We start from the raw sequence: 16,443 nt of genomic DNA, 5'->3' as shown, positions 1-16,443 counted from the left end.
GTGCAGAACATGCAGGTGTGTTACATAGGTATACATGTGCCATGGTGGCTTGCTGCACCTATCAACCCGTCATCTAGGTTTTAAGTCTTGCAAGCTGAATGCATTAGGTATTTGACCTAGTGCTCTCCCTCCTTGTGTCCCCAAACCCCCAACAGGCCCCAGTGTGTGATTGGCATGTGCTGCATCCCACACTGCACAAGGGTTCAAAAACCTAAGAGGGAACAGCAGGAGATAAAGAAAGACATATAGACAGACATATATAAAGATGTGCCCAGCGGTCCAAAAAGCTGATGATGTCAGTCTCTTCAGTCCCGAACTGCCTCAGAGTACTTTATTTTATATGTTTGCAAATCACACAGCAGAGGGATGGTGCAGTTACTTAGAACAGCCTGTGGTTATAACTCCTACTTCATGCAGTATTTAACATACTTCAGCTAACAACTATTTTGCAGCAAGGTCAGTGAGAGCTGGTTATCTTTTTCTAGGCCTCTCTGTTCTTCTCTGAGACATACAAATTCCCCCTATTCTGGTTTCATGTCTCTGGAGTTCACTGAAAGTTTATAGAAGCCTTGCTGCTGATTCCACCAGAGAGGGTGGGCTCCTCTGGCTGTCTACATGTGACGTTCCCCTCCCTGTATCCATGTGTTCTTATTCTTCAACTCCCACTTATGAGTGAGAACATGCGGTGTTTGGTTTTCTGTTCCTGTGTTAGTTTGCTAAGAATGATGGTTTCCAGCCTCATCCATGTCCCTGCAAAGGACGTGAACTCATTCTTTTTTATGGCAGCACAGTATTCCATGGTGCATATGTTCCACATTTTCTTTATCCAGTCTATCATTGATGGGCATTTGGGTTGGTTCCAAGTCTTTGCTATTGTAAATAGTGCTGCAGTAAACATATGTGTGTGTGTGTCTTTATAGTTTAACGATTTATAATCCTTTGGGTATATACACAGTAATGGGATTGCTGGGTCAAATGGTATTTCTGGTTTTAGATCCTTGAGGAATCACCACACTGTCTTCCATAATGGTTGAACTAATTCACAATCCCAACAACAGTATAAAAGCATTCCTATCTCTCCACAGTCTTGTCAGCATCTGTTGTTTCCTGACTTTTTAATGATTGCTATTTTAACTGGCATGAGATGGTATCTCATTGTGGCTTAGATTTCCATTTCTCTAATCATCAGTGATGATGAGCTTTTTCAATACTTTTTTTGGCCATGTAAATGCCTTCTTTTGAGAAGCGTCTGTTCTTATCCTTTGCCCACTTTTGATGGGGTATTCCCAGAAATTCTTATGAAGGACTTACATATTTTACCTTCTATGATCCTTATCTATTTCACTTAAACTTTTACTTGTAGCAGACCGTGAGTTAGTAACTTGGCCTTCTCAAACATGGGTGTAAACACAGATTATTTTGAGGTCCATTTTTTTATTTTGATGTTTCTTTACTTTCTTCATATGCAAGGCAAAGTCACTACTTTAAAAACTAAAGAAAGCCAATGTTTTCTAATAACTCTTATCGACAACGAACAAAAAACCCTCAATTTTTGTAAACCTCCAACTCTTTTCCATCTCAATTCACTGATTAATTTTAAAAATGTTTATGAAGTACAAACAACATAAAAAGAAATATGCATTCCATGACTCAAAAAAGGTAATACACAATAATGATCTAATGTGTTATATAAGACTTCATACATAAAAAGTTGTATTTTAGCACACAGGCTAAAGCCTTCCTTTAAAAGAGGCAAAATATAAGAGAAGCCCACTAGTAAAAACAGTGAGAGAAAACCATTCCAGTTAGAGAACAGAATGTGAGCACAGAAATTAAGCACATGAAGTCTACAAGTATACTAGGAACTTGAAAAAGAAGTATAAAATACTTGAAAGATAAGAATAGAAGGTGAATGCTACATGACACTGAATGCTACATTAAAAAGCTGGAGTCCACCAAATACAAGCAATGACTGTTAAACATGAAAGTCATAATTATATTTGTGCTATATTTCTGTTTCTATTACTCAATATAATAAAGTTTACCTCTAAATGAAGTTTTGAAAATAGCAGTGGTACACAGAACATGAAAGATGAAACTGGGAAAATGTCTTGAGGGAGAGTTTATTAGTCCATTTTCACACTGCTATTAAGAAATACTGAAGACTGGGTAATTAATTCATAAAGGCTAAGCTGCACTTTGGCCCCTTTTAGCCACAGCTGGACCTGTAGCAGCCCAACACAGAGCACCAAGTCCCAAGGCTGCACATAGTAGCAAAGGCCTTGGCCCACCCATGAAACCATTCTTTCCTTCCAAGCCTCCAGGCCTGTGATGGGAGTGGCTGCCAAAAACTCTCTGACATGCCCTGGGGACACTTTTCTCATTGTCATGGTGATTAACATTCCACTACTCATTACTTATGCAAATTTCTACAGCCAGCCTGCATTCCTTCCCAGAAAATGAAATATTTTTCTGTTCCACACCAAAGTCAGGCTGTAAAGTTTCCAAATTTATGCTCTGCTTCCTTTTTAAACATAAGTTCCAACTTAAAACCATCTCTTTGTGAATTCATAAAACTGAATGCTTTCAGAATCAACCAGTTCATCTCTTGGAATGCTTTGCTGCTTAGAAATTTCCATCAAATACCCTGAATTATCTCTGTCAAGTTCAAAATTTCACAGATTCCTAGGGCAGGGGAAAAATGCTGGGAGTCTCTTTGCTAAAACATGCAAGAGTCACCTTTGTTCCAGTTCCCGAAAAGTTCCTAATCTCCATCTAAAACCACCTTAGCCTGGACTTCATTGTCCATGTCACTATCAGCATTTTGGTAAAAAAAATTCAACAAGTCTGAAGGAAGTTCCAAACTTTCCCACATCTTCCTGTCTTTCTTTGAGTCCTCCAAACTGTTAGAACCCCTGTCTGTTACTTGGTTCCAAAGTTGCCTCCACATTTTTCAGGTTATCTTTACAGCAGTACCCCACTATCCCTGGTACCAATTCTCTGTATTAGTCCATTTTCATGCTGCTATAAAGACATAGCTGAGACTGGGTAATTCACACAGGAAACAGGATTAATTGATTCACAGTTACACCTGGCTAGGGAGGCCTCAGGAAACATAATCATGATGGAGGGTGAAGGGGAAGCAGGCACCTTCTTCAAAAGGAGGTAGGAGAGAGAGAGACGTGTAGGGGAAGAGCCCCTTATGAAACTATCAGCTCTTGTGAGAACTCACTATCATGAGAACAGCATGGGGGAAATTGACACCATGACCCAATCACCTCCCACCAGATCTTTCTTCCAACACCTGGGAATTACAATGTTACTTGAGATTTGGGTGGGGATACAAAGCCAAACTATATCAGAGAGTATCCTTACTTTTAAAATATCTGAATGTCATTATTTGTATTTTAAAAATAGAAATTTTTGATTACTTATGATTTTGTTGGAAAATAAAATGATCTGGTAAATTTTTTTTCAATTTTAGCCTAGTACTTAGTCAAAATATAAAAAGTTGCATTTGGCCAGGAGTGGTGGCTCATACCTGTAGTCCTAGCACTTTGGAAGGCCAAGGCAGGTAGATCACAAGGTAAGGAGTCCAAAACCAGCCTGTCCAATGTGGTGAAACTCCGTATCTACTAAATAAACAAAAATTATCTGGGCATGGTGGCACACACCTTATTCCCAGTTACTCGGAGGCTGAGGCAAGAGAACTGCTTGAACCTGGGAGCCAGAGGTTGCAGGGAGCAAAGACCGCACCACTGCACTACAACCTGGGCAACAGAGCAAAATTCTCTCTCTCAAAAAAAAAAAAAATCTGGATTTGCCAGTAGAAAATTGGAATTACTTTTTCATAAGGTAAACATGCATAAAAATGTTATTACTATTGTACAGAGAAGAAAGTGAACAAGAAAGGGAATTTAAAAACAGAGAATATCACTACCATATACATACATGAACTGACAAAGAGACTAAAATCTCCCACTGAATATTATGTTAGGACTTGAGCAAAAGCTTCTAAAAATACCAAGAACAGAAACAAAACAATTATTTTTAAGAAATAAATTGTACAGAGAACTCCTCTGGTTAAGATAAGACTATAGATAGATAGATAGATAGATAGATAGATAGATAGATAGATGATAGATAGATAGATAATAGGTAGATAGATAGATAGATCAATCTTCCAGAGACCTATTATTAACCAATTCATCCTGATCAAAAAAAATAAGTCTACAATTCTGGGATTTAAAATACTTTCATTTTGAACATAGTGAATGGAAGGCAACTTTTAAATAGAAAATTTCCGGTTAAAGTTGACTCAAACTTTGGAAAGAACTGACCTGTAGCCATGATAACAAGAAGACACCCAGAGCCAGTTCTAAATCTAGTCAATTGATCAATGACCACTGGCGTTGCTCACCAACCAATATCAATGTAAGCAGCTTCCTTCTGAAAGACAGTTAAGCAGCGGCTGCTCCATCAGAACAGACAGTGCCTGGCCAATATATGTCTTCCTATAGGAAGCAAAAAATTCCAACTCTGTTCTTTTTATTTCAAATACTGAAGGTTCACAATCCCTTGGAAAGAATTTGTAAGTCCATTAAATTTACCACCCTAACATTTTTTTGATAAAATATCAGTCAAGTTTGCAATTCTTCTGAATCATTTTACCATAACTACAATGATCATAATCACCAGTAAAAGTATAGTGAATAACCACAAAATTGGGCTTTTCTCCCCAAACAAAAAAACTAATATGAAGAAATGTAGCTTATTATAAAGAGCTAAAAGAATTTAAAAATACACATAACTGCCAGGCAAAATTGTTACAATGAACCATGTCAAACATTTTTCAAGTAATATCAATCAGCCAATCAATATACCCAGGATAAACTCCATTCACTCATTTAATAAGTATTTATTAGGTAGCTACATCTGATATGCTAGGCCTTTTTCTCTTTTTCTGAAACAGAATCTCACTCTGTTGCCCAGGCTGGAGTGCGGTGGTACGATCTCGGCTCACTGCAACCTCCGCCACCCGGGTTCAAGCGATTCTCCTGCCTCAGCCTCCTGAGTAGCTGAGACTACAAGAGCTTGTCACCACAGCAAGCTAATTTTTTGTATTTTTAGTAGAGAGGGTTTCACCGTGTTAGCCAGGATGGTCTTGACCTCCTGACCTCATGATCCACCTGACTCGGCCTCCTAAAGTGCTGGGATTACAGGCATGAGCCACCACATCTGGCCACTAGGCCTTTTTCTAGGCAGTGAGGATATAGTAGTGAACAATGAGGATATAGTAGTGAACAATAAAGATTCTATTGATGAGAATGTGATAAACATACAATAATAATGGACAGATAAGGCAACATATACAGTACGTTAGAGGAGAAAGACTAAAGCAGAAAAATAAAATGTTCATGTGTTTGAGGGAAAGGGTGGTGGGAAAGTGGGGTGGCCAGAAAAGTCCCTGCTGAGAAACGGGATTTTAAGTAAAGGACTGAAAGAATGGAAAGAGTAAGCCAGGAGGATAGCTGAAGAAAAGGCCTTCCAGACACAGGTAACAGCCAAATACAGAGGTGTGCCTGGAGTCTTTAAGCAATAAGGACGGATAAGAAACAGCAAGAAGTTCAGTGTGGCTGAAGCAGAGCAAAGCAAGTAAGAAATAGGAGTTTAAGCAGGAGAGATAATGTGCCAGATGGTGTTCCGCCTTTTCATTATTAGGAGGAGTTTTGACACACACTCAGAGTGAAATGGGAGATAATCAGAAGGGTGGGGCAGAGGAATGACACAATTTGACTTATGTATTAAATACATCCACTGAGTTAAGAATTGATTTAAAGGAAATTTTTTTAAAACCAGGACAATCAGTTACCAGTCTATGGCACTCATCTAGACTACAGACGATGGTGGCTCAGATGTACAAGATATAACTGGCTTCTGGATATAATCTTCGGGGAGACCTCACAAGATTTACTGAAAGATTAGATGTGAGGTGTCAGAGACAGAGAAAGATGAGTCAAAAATGACACCGAGGTTTTAGGCAGAGCAACTGGAAGAGTTGCCAAAGTAGGAAAGACTACATGAGGTGTAGATTTCAGGAAGGACATTAGTAGCCCCATTTTGGATCTGACTAGTATGTGATACCCAATAACTAACTAAAGAGAGATGTCAAGGAGGCAGACTGACATAGAGATCTGGAACGAAGGAGAGAGATCTAAAACATACATTTGGAAATCATTAGCATATACACAGTAGAAAAAGTCATGAGGGGCTGTGGATGGTGGCCCACATCTGTAATCCCAACACTGGGAGGCCGAGGCAGGCAGATTGCCAGAGATCAGAAGATTAAGACAAGCCTGGCCAACATGAGGAAACCCTGTCCCTACTAAAAATACAAAAATTAGCCAGGTATGGTGGCAACCATCAGTAATTCTAGCTACTCGGGTGGCTGAAGCAGGAGAATTGCTAGAACCCAGGAGGCAAAGGTTGCAGTCAGCCGAGATCACACCACTGGACTCCAGCCGGGATGACAGAATGAGACTCCATCTCAAAGGAAAAAAAGAAAAGAAAAACAAAAAGTCATGAGAAAGAAGACTGAGAACTGAGCCCTTGGAAACAACAATGTGCGAAAGGTGAAAGATGAGGAGAAGCAAGCAAAACAGACCATGATGAATGAACCAGAACAGCAGGAGGAAACACCTGAGGGAGTGAGGTCCTGAAAGCCAGTGAAGATGCTGTTACAGAGCACATGTCCTCCGATGGGTCAAATATTGCTGACAGATTAACTAAAATGAGGTGTAAGAAAAAAATCCCTAGATTTATTACAAAAAGAAATGGTGATAACCCTGAGAAAAACAATTTTGGAGGAGTGCTGAAACTGAAGACTTCTGGTGTGAAGCCAAGAGTGAACGAATGGAAAGGAGCGAATGGAAAGAGCGAATGGAAAGAGCGAATGGAAAGAGCGAATGGAAAGAGTGAATGGAAAGAGCGAATGGAAAGAGTGAATGGAAAGTGTGAATGAATGGAAAGAGTGAATGGAAAGATTGAATGGAAAGAGCGAATGGAAAGAGTGAATGGAACAGACAGTTCTTTGAAGGATATCATACGTAGGAGTCATGACTATGAATGATGTAATTTTCTTCCACAGTCATGGAATAGTGATAGATAAGAAATAGAATTTTTCAAATTTTACATAAGTAGTGCAGTTTTCAAATTTTATGTAACAATTATGTATTTTAAAGGTTTTAAAAATTATACAATATGGCATTTTAAAATACCAGATTGAGGTATTAAATTCTTAAAATTATAGAACTAAAAGACCCCTTGAACATTTGTAGATTACATAAGCTGATTATCATTTTGCTCATGCTTGTAAAGACTAAGGAATACTAAAAGTTACAAGGGGATTATTTCTTGCTTGACAAAAATCAGCTAATTCTAAGACTGTTGATACTCATCAAATATACAAAATAACTGATCACAGTAAAATACTGAGTTCTATTAACAGGAGTAAAATAGAAAACATGCAGGAAATAATCTTCTTTTATAAGTGAAATTTTAACAATTATATGAGGTATAATTATATGAGTTATATAAATGAAAAAATTACATGAAGTCACTGTTAAAAAATACTCAACAATCCTGCAAGATCTGCACATGTACCCCAGAACTTTACATGCAATTTAAAAATATAACATAAATAAAAGTTAAAAAATATATATGGTGAGTAGAATACTGTAATATATTTTTTTTCAAAGGAAGGGTAATGTCACGCATCTAGGGCACTTTTATAAATAAGATGCACTGCAGGCCAATATCCATGATGAACATAGATGCAAAAATCTTCAATAAAATATTGGCAAGCCGATTGCAACAGCAAATCAAAAAACGTATTCACCATGATCAAGTAGGATTCATCCTGGGGATGCAAGGCTGGTTCAACATACGCAAGTCTATCAACGTAATTCACCACATAAACAGAACCAAAAACAAAAACCACATGATTATCTCAATTGACGCAGAGAAGGCATTTGACAAAATTCAACAGCCCTTTATGCTAAAAACCCTCAATAAACTCGGTATCGATGGAACGTATCTCAAAGTAATAAAAGCTATTTACGACAAACCAACAGCCAATATCATTCTGAATGGGCAAGAACTGGAAGCATTCCCTTTGAAATCTGGCACTAGACAAGGATGCCCTCTTTCACCACTCCTATTCAATATAGTTCTGGAAGTTCTAGCCAGAGCAATCAGGCAAGAAAAAGAAATAAAGGGTATTCAAATAGGAAAAGTGGAAGCCAAATTGTCTCTATTTGCAGACGACATGATAGTATACCTAGAAGACCCCATCACCTCAGCCCCAAAACTCCTGAAACTGATAAGCAACTTCAGCAAAGTCTCAGGATATAAAATCAATGTGCAAAAATCACAATCATTCGTCTACACCAATAACAGACAGAAAGAAAGCCAAATCAAGAACGAACTGCCATTCACAATTGCTACAAAAAGAATAAAATACCTTGGAATACAACTCACAAGGAACGTAAGGGACCTCTTCAAGGAGAACTACAAACCACTGCTCAATGAAATCAGAGAGGACACAAACAGATGGAGAAACATTCCATGTTCATGGTTAGGAAGAATTAATATCGTGAAAATGGCTATACTGCCCAAAGTAATGTACAGAATCAACGCTATCCCCATCAAGCTACCATTGACTTTCTTCACAGAACTGGAAAAAACCACCATGAACTTCATATGGAACCAAAAGAGAGCCCGCATAGCCAAGTCAATTCTAAGCAAAAAGAACACAGCGGGGGGCATCACACTACCGGATTTCAAACTATACTACAAGGCTACAGTAATCAAAACAGCATGGTACTGGTACCAAAACAGAGATATAGACCAATGGAACAAAACAGAGGCACCGGAGGCAACACAACATATCTACAACTATACAATCTTTGATAAACCTGACAAAAACCAGCAATGGGGAAAGGATTCCCTGTTTAACCAATGGTGTTGGGAAAACTGGCTAGCCATGTGCACAAAGCAGAAACTGGACCCCTTCCTGACACCTTACACTAAAATTAACTCCAGATGGATTAAAGACTTAAACATAAGACCTGGTACCATAAAAACCCTAGAAGGAAATCTAGGCAAAAGTATTCAGGACATAGGAGTAGGCAAGGACTTCATGAACAAAACACCAAAAGCATTGGCAACAAAAGCCAAAATAGACAAATGGGACCTCATGAAACTCCACAGCTTCTGCATGGCAAAAGAAACAGTCACTAGAGTGGATCGGCAACTAACAGAATGGGAAAAAATTTTTGCAGTTTACCCATCTGACAAAGGGCTGATATCCAGAATTTACAAAGAACTCAAACGGATTTACAGGAAAAAAACAAACAAGCCCATTCAAAAGTGGGCAAAGGATATGAACAGACACTTTACGAAAGAAGACATATATGAGGCCAACAATCATATGAAAAAATGCTCACCGTCACTGGTCATCAGAGAGATGCAAATCAAAACCACATTGAGATACCATCTCACGCCAGTTAGAATGGCGATCATTAAAAAATCTGGAGACAACAGATGCTGGAGAGGGTGTGGAGAAAAAGGAATACTTTTACACTGTTGGTGAGAGTGTAAATTAGTTCAACCATTGTGGAAGACAGTGTGGCGATTCCTCAAGGCCTTAGAAATAGAAATTCCATTTGACCCAGCAATCCCATTACTGGGTATATATCCAAAGGACTATAAATCGTTCTACTATAAGGACACATGTACACGAATGTTCATTGCAGCACTGTTTACAATAGCAAAGACCTGGAATCAACCCAAATGCCCATTGATAATAGACTGGATTGGAAAAATGTGGCACATATACACCATGGAATATTATGCAGCAATCAGAAATGATGAGTTTGTGTCGTTTGTAGGGACATGGATGAATCTGGAGAACGTCATCCTCAGCAAACTGACACAACAACAGAAAATGAAACACCGCATATTCTCACTCATAGGCGGGTGATGAAAAATGAGAACACATGGACACAGAAAGGGGAGTACTAAACACTGGGGTCTATTGGGGGGAAAAGGGGAGGGCCAGTGGGAGGGGGAGGTGGGGAGGGATAGCCTGGGGAGAAATGCCAAATTTGGGTGAAGGGGAGAAGGAAAGAAAAGCACACTGCCATGTGTGTTCCTACACAACTGTCTTACATGCTCTGCTCATGTACCCCAAAACCTAAAATCCAATAAAAAATTTTAAAAAAAATATATATATATAAACAATAAAAAAAAGATGCACTGCATTAGCAGCACCTTCCTTTTAGCACAGGGGTCAGCAAATTAACACGTGTGAGCCAAATCCAGCCCACTGCCTATTTTGTAAGTAAAGTATCTTGAAACAAAGCCATGCTTATTCACTTGATAATCCATAGAGTCAATTAGCTGGGTGTGATGCTACACAGCTGTGGTCCCAGCTAATAGAGAGGCTGAGGTGGGAGGATCACTAGAGCCCAGGAAGTCAAGGCTGCAGTGAGTCACAATCATGCAACTGCATTCCAGCCTGGGTAAGAGTGAGACCGTGTCTCAAGAAAATAAATACATACAGTCCACAAAACCTAAAATATTTACTAACTGGCTATTTGCAGAAAAAGCTGGCAAAGATCCTTTTATGTATTTTAACAAGTTTTATCCAATATATTCAAGTGTTTATATGAAGTATAGATCCCCATGCACAATCCCTTGGCAATATTCAAATTGAGGTCCACTATTTCAGCACTCAGGCACCAACAGCAAAAATGTAATAACTAGCAATCTTGTGGCTAAAAAGGTACAGTGTCAATGTAGCATGTAGCTTCCACTTGCGACACAGCAGATATTACAAGAATTCTAACAAAATTATCTTAAGATGTGTCATCAAACTAAATGCTTTAAATACATGTTAATTGTGAAATAATCCATATATTCTAGATCTAACCACAGTTTTAAAAATGGTTGCATACCATATTCTTTTCTCAGTATGAAAATTTAGGTATTTCCTATTGTTAAGGATTTAAACTAGCTCCAACTTTTTGATGTAATAATGCTACAGTAAATGTCCTTATACATATGTAACATATATATACAAATATCCTTACTATATGTGTGTGTGTAAATATGCTACTAAATTAACACTCAAAATATATTTACCAACAGTGTAAGAAAATGTCTTTTTCAATGAGACCATTTCCTTTGCAGCAACGCAGATGGAGCTGGAGGCCATTATCCTAAGCAAACTAAGGCAGGAACACAAAATAAAATGCCACATGTTCTTACCCACTAGTGGGAGCTAAGCAATGAGAACTCATGGACTCAAAGAGAACACAGACACTGAGCCTACTTGAGAGTGGACGGTGGCAGGAGGGAGAGAACCGAAAAGCTACCTGTTAAGTATTTTGCTTATGAAGTGGCTGAGGAAATAATCTCCATAATACATATTACTTATATAACGAACCTGCACATGTACCCATGAAGCTAAAATAAAAGTTCACTAAAAGGAAAAGGAAATGACTTTTCCCTCACATTTGCCAATACTGGTTATGTTTCAAATAAATTAATGAGTGGGAAAAAACGATAACTCATTGTTTGCTGACTTTCATTTTTCTGATTACCAGACAAATGTTAATATTCTAGTAAAAGTATAAAATTTGTTCATCATGAATATTATCCCAAATTAGGGTTAGTTTGATAGCACATAGTTATCTCCTATTAAATGTTGCCATAGGCTTGCCTGTGATACTCTTCATTCTCTGTGCTGGAAGACTGCTGATTTTCAGGTTTTCTGCTCCTTCTTCATTGAATTAAGCCATAATCACCACAGCCAGGAGCGACACCATTAGTCAGGTTTTCTGGTGATTCCACATGATTACTTCCATGCTTCTGCATTTCTTCTTCAGCCTTGAGTGGAAGTTTGATATTAAAAATGGTTATTGCTTTATTGAATTCAAAGAACCTTTTTGTTTTAATTATTTTATCACTAGACTCAGTTTGTCATTATTTTAGTAATTAAAAATATTTCACACTTAAATTTGATCGTATATACAGAACTGTTACCATATAATTTTAAGATGTAATTATTATATCATTAGTATGTCATTGAAATTTTTGTAGTTTGCTTTATTTCTGTTTGAATGAATAAAACAATTTTCTAAAATTCCAAAAAGGGTCCTCCTTCATTTTGTGCTTTTATTCCCAACCACTCTTCAGAATATAATATAAACAAACATTCATCCCATTTGACTTGTGGAAACACACAAATAAAAAGACAAAGATGCAAAATGTCTTCTTCTGTCTTTACCACCTGGATTTTCCATTAAACAGTCAGGTTTAGAGAATGAGACATTGACCTCAGGGTCAGGAATAGAAGAGATTTCCCTTTTCTGCACTAAGATATACTTCTCCCTGACTGCCTTTGATCATTCTTTTTCCATTTGGTTCCTGGATATCAAAAACACGAAGGTGCTCACTGAAACATGGGAACCAACGTTTGCCACAACACAAGGATCGGAGTGAAACTGCTGAGGTGCTGTCGAGGAATTCCAGAAAATGAGATGCTCCCCAGATTTCCCATTCAATAGCCATAAAATTTTCTAGCTGGAGGATATGCAGAAAAAGAAATTATCTTTTTTAGCCACGTTATCTGTTGATAATCACGCTAAAACCAAGAAAGATAAAAGTGGTTGAGCCGAAGCTCCTCAAGTGGCATCACCTAGCATTTTACAGCACCATTCAGGATTATTCCACCACGACGAAGAGGATCTCCAGGGTTTGTCTCTCTTTAAAACTCAATGTACAGAACTCAGCTTTTTGAGTTAAATGCCAAATTTTTCACTGATGATTTATGCTGCTACGTGATAGAATCATACATGCCTAAACTTACTACACTTTGTTAAACCACATAACGTAAAAATCTAATTTAACAGAAACATTTAAATATAAAGTTGTACCTCTGTCTCACAATCCTTATTTATGTCTGGTTCTTGAGACATTTTCTGCAGATGCAAAAATAGAAGATTAATTTGCTTGTTGTATTTCTCAGAGCTCTGCTTTTTTGGAGTGCATGTTTTTAAAATAATTTTATTCTTAAGTAATCAAGTATGGACAATAAAAAATTGGAAAATAATTAAAATTTACCTATTAGAATAATTAAATAAAAATTAAATAATTAAAATTAAGAATTAACTTTTTTTATTTTTTTGAGATGGAGTTTTGCTCTTATTACCCAGGCTGGAGTGCAATGGCACGATCTCGGCTCACCACAACCTCCGCCTCCTGGGTTCAAACAAATCTCCTGCCTCAGCCTCCCGAGTAGCTGGGATTACAGGCACGTGCCATCATGCCCAGCTAATTTTTTGTATTTTTAGTAGAGACGGGTTTTCACCATGTTGACCAGGATGTTCTCGATCTCTTGACCTCGTGATTCACCCACCTTGGCCTCCCAAAGTGCTGGGATTATAGGCGTGAGCCACCGCACCCGGCCAAGAATTAACTTTTTAATCTATGTTTAGCTACTGCCACATCACTGGCTTCTGACTAACTCATGAAAAATAACACACCTTAGCCAAAGGGAAAAGACAAACATGAACCAGCAAACTTAACTTTGTCACCATTTGTTTGATTAAACTTAATTCTTTATGTGTTAAGTCTACCAAAAATAAATTAGCAAATGATTTGTAATGTTGCAAAGGCTTCCTCACTTGAAAAAATTTTACTTCACCATACCCTAACTAGTGAGCCCCTACTGTGCATTTAAGTCCTTTTCTAAACGATTACAAGCTGGAGTGTAGGCACATTTTAAATTATTAGGAGCTGAAATTCACACCAAACAGAAAGAAATGCAAATTTTTACATTTTAATTGAAATTATACACTGGAATATGATAGTGTTATGTATCTAGACTGCCTGTTTAAATCCAGTTCTAATATATTCTGAATGACAGTGGATAAAAATGTTTAAATAAGACTGATTTTCTGAAACTTAAGTAAGTTAGAATGTTATTCTGTTTGTACATTAACACAAGAGGTCCCATTCTTCAAGATATACTCCTTGTTACCAGGCAGTTGGGTTGCTTTTAGACCTGGTTCTCTCTTTGAACAGAAACCCTGAGGTCAGTGAGAGGCAGAATGCATCTTTAACCTTGGCATCAGGGACGGACAGGATCAAACTGCAGGTTCTCAGTCACTGGCCATGATTCCTCCTTTACCACGCATCCAGCTCAGGGACCATCACCGTTACACTGTTCATAGTTTCAATTGCTTAATAATATTATCCAATAATTGATGTTACTTTCTTTATCATGTTAGAGTGTTTGTTAACAAAGTTCTGGATTTTTTTTTTTGGTCTCTATTCCAAAGAGAAAGATTAGCTATAAACTAATCAAGAAGGCAAATACGAATTTATTTATTTATTTATTTTTTGTTTGAGATGGAGTTTCGCTCTTGTTTCCTGGGCTGGAGTGCAATGATGCAATCTTGGCTTACCACAACCTCCGCCTCCCAGGCTCCAGCCATTCTCCTGCCTCAGCCTCCTGAGTAGCTGGGATTACAGGCGCCCACCACCACGCCCAGCTAATTTTTGTAGTTTCAGTAAAGACAGGGTTTCACCATGTTGGTCAGGCTGGTCTCAAACTCTTGACCTCGTGATTTGCCCACTTCAGCCTCCCAAAGTGCTGGGATTACAGACATGAGCCACCGTGCCCAGCCCAAGAATATTTAAAATAAGAATATTCTAAAATTTATAGAGGGTTATAATGCTTAAGTTAAATATCAAATATTAGAATATATTGATTCTTCTGTTAATAAGGTTGCTAAATTTATTAAAATAAATTTTAAGCATGTACTAAAAGATTCTTCAAAAAAAGAATCGATTGATTCTCAAAGCCTAGTCTGAAAGGTAATTGGACTATCTAATATTGTTAAAGCAAAGAAAACAACATTAAACCAAAAATTTAAATTGAAAATTTGACATGCCTCTGGCTGTCTATTTTCACTTCCTTTAAGCCTTTGAGGCTCTTCCTCTGATGTCATCTTTAAGTCTTGTTCTGAAAAGAAATTCATATATTCAGTTAAAATGGACTGCTTACAACATGAAAAATTACTGCCTTTGTAAAACAGATTTAAGACATTTCATTTTGTTTCATAAATTGAGCATTTAAATGGAACTTAGTCTTTCATGAAGTAGTTACTTAAGAAATAATTCTCTAAAACATCAACAAACCACTTGGGGAGATATCAGATGTCACTAGATTGAAGACATACAAACATGTCAAACATTCACTCACAAATTCATTCACCCAACATAAATGAACAAAACCACCAGAAACACAATTTTAAAATACAGAACATAAAAGATAACACAGTATATTGTTCTCCACTTCCTAACAGTACCTTATAATTGATTTCCAAAATCACTGACACATTTATTAGTGTAGAATGTCTTCCTAATACCTAAAATGTTTCCCTCCACTATTCTGACAAGTTTTTTTTATCTTTTAAAACAACGCTATGTGAAGCCTTCCTCGATTCTGCATGTCTTTCTCCTGATTAACAGGTACCTCCTTCCTTGAGGCTGCCTTAGTACTTTACTGATTTTTCTACTGCATCTTTACCACCTGAACTGTACATTATTGTTCCATGTCTGTCCCCTCTTCTCCAGGACTGAAGGGGACAGCCTTGCAAGTCATCTTTGTATAAAGTCTTTATTTTACTCAGCAATTTTTTATTGAGTCCTGCTATACATACATACTAGGTGTTAGGGTTGAGAAACAATGAAAATAAAGCACATCAGGGTTGGCTTTTGTAGAAATCATGCACAAGCGGAGGCTTAAATATTGAGGCTAGCCAGATTAAAAGAGGTGGAGGACAGGAAAGGATGACAGCATGCCAGGAGGCAGCAAGATAGGGAGTAAGGCCTGAAAGAGTCAATGTATTTGCCTAGAATAGAAAGATGAGTGAGTAGGTCATTACCAGCCATTCAGTAATGCCAGAGAAAGGGCACACAGGGAAAATGGCTAAAGATGGACAGTAGGGCAGAAGTCAGATTATGAAAGCCTTATTGTAATTTTAAGATGCTTGGAGGCTGGGCACGGTGGCTCACACCTATAATCCCAGCACTTTGGGAGGCCGAGGCGGGTGGATCATGAGGTCAAGAGATTGAGACCATCCTGGTCAAAACGGTGAAACCCTGTTTCTACTAAAAATACAAAAAAAAATATTAGCTGGGCATGGTGGCGCACGCCTGTAGTCCCAGCTACTCGGGAGGCTGAGGCAGGAGAATTGCTTGAACCCAGGAGGCAGAGGCTGCGGTGAGCCGAGAACGCGCCATTGCACTCCAGCCTGGTTAACAAAAGTGAAACTCTGTCTCAAAAAAAAAAAAGGTGCTGGGACATTA

At 38.0% G+C, this 16,443-nt stretch overlaps 1 protein-coding gene across 1 annotated transcript in view; it reads right to left on the bottom strand.

Moving 5' to 3' along the window:
- Positions 1–16,443, bottom strand: part of LOC100408043 (POTE ankyrin domain family member A-like) — a 70,100-nt gene that overhangs the window by 38,233 nt on the left and 15,424 nt on the right. Inside the window, 3 exon segments of the mRNA XM_054246338.2 lie at positions 11,786–11,952; positions 13,002–13,046; positions 15,024–15,094. Coding sequence (XP_054102313.2) covers positions 11,786–11,952; positions 13,002–13,046; positions 15,024–15,094 — 283 coding nt within the window.

Source organism: Callithrix jacchus, chromosome 16, assembly GCF_049354715.1.
Source record: "Callithrix jacchus isolate 240 chromosome 16, calJac240_pri, whole genome shotgun sequence".
Lineage (NCBI taxonomy): Eukaryota > Metazoa > Chordata > Mammalia > Primates > Cebidae > Callithrix > Callithrix jacchus.
The sequence above is the reverse complement of the archived record's forward strand: the minus strand, read 5'-3'. Positions and strand labels throughout refer to the sequence as shown.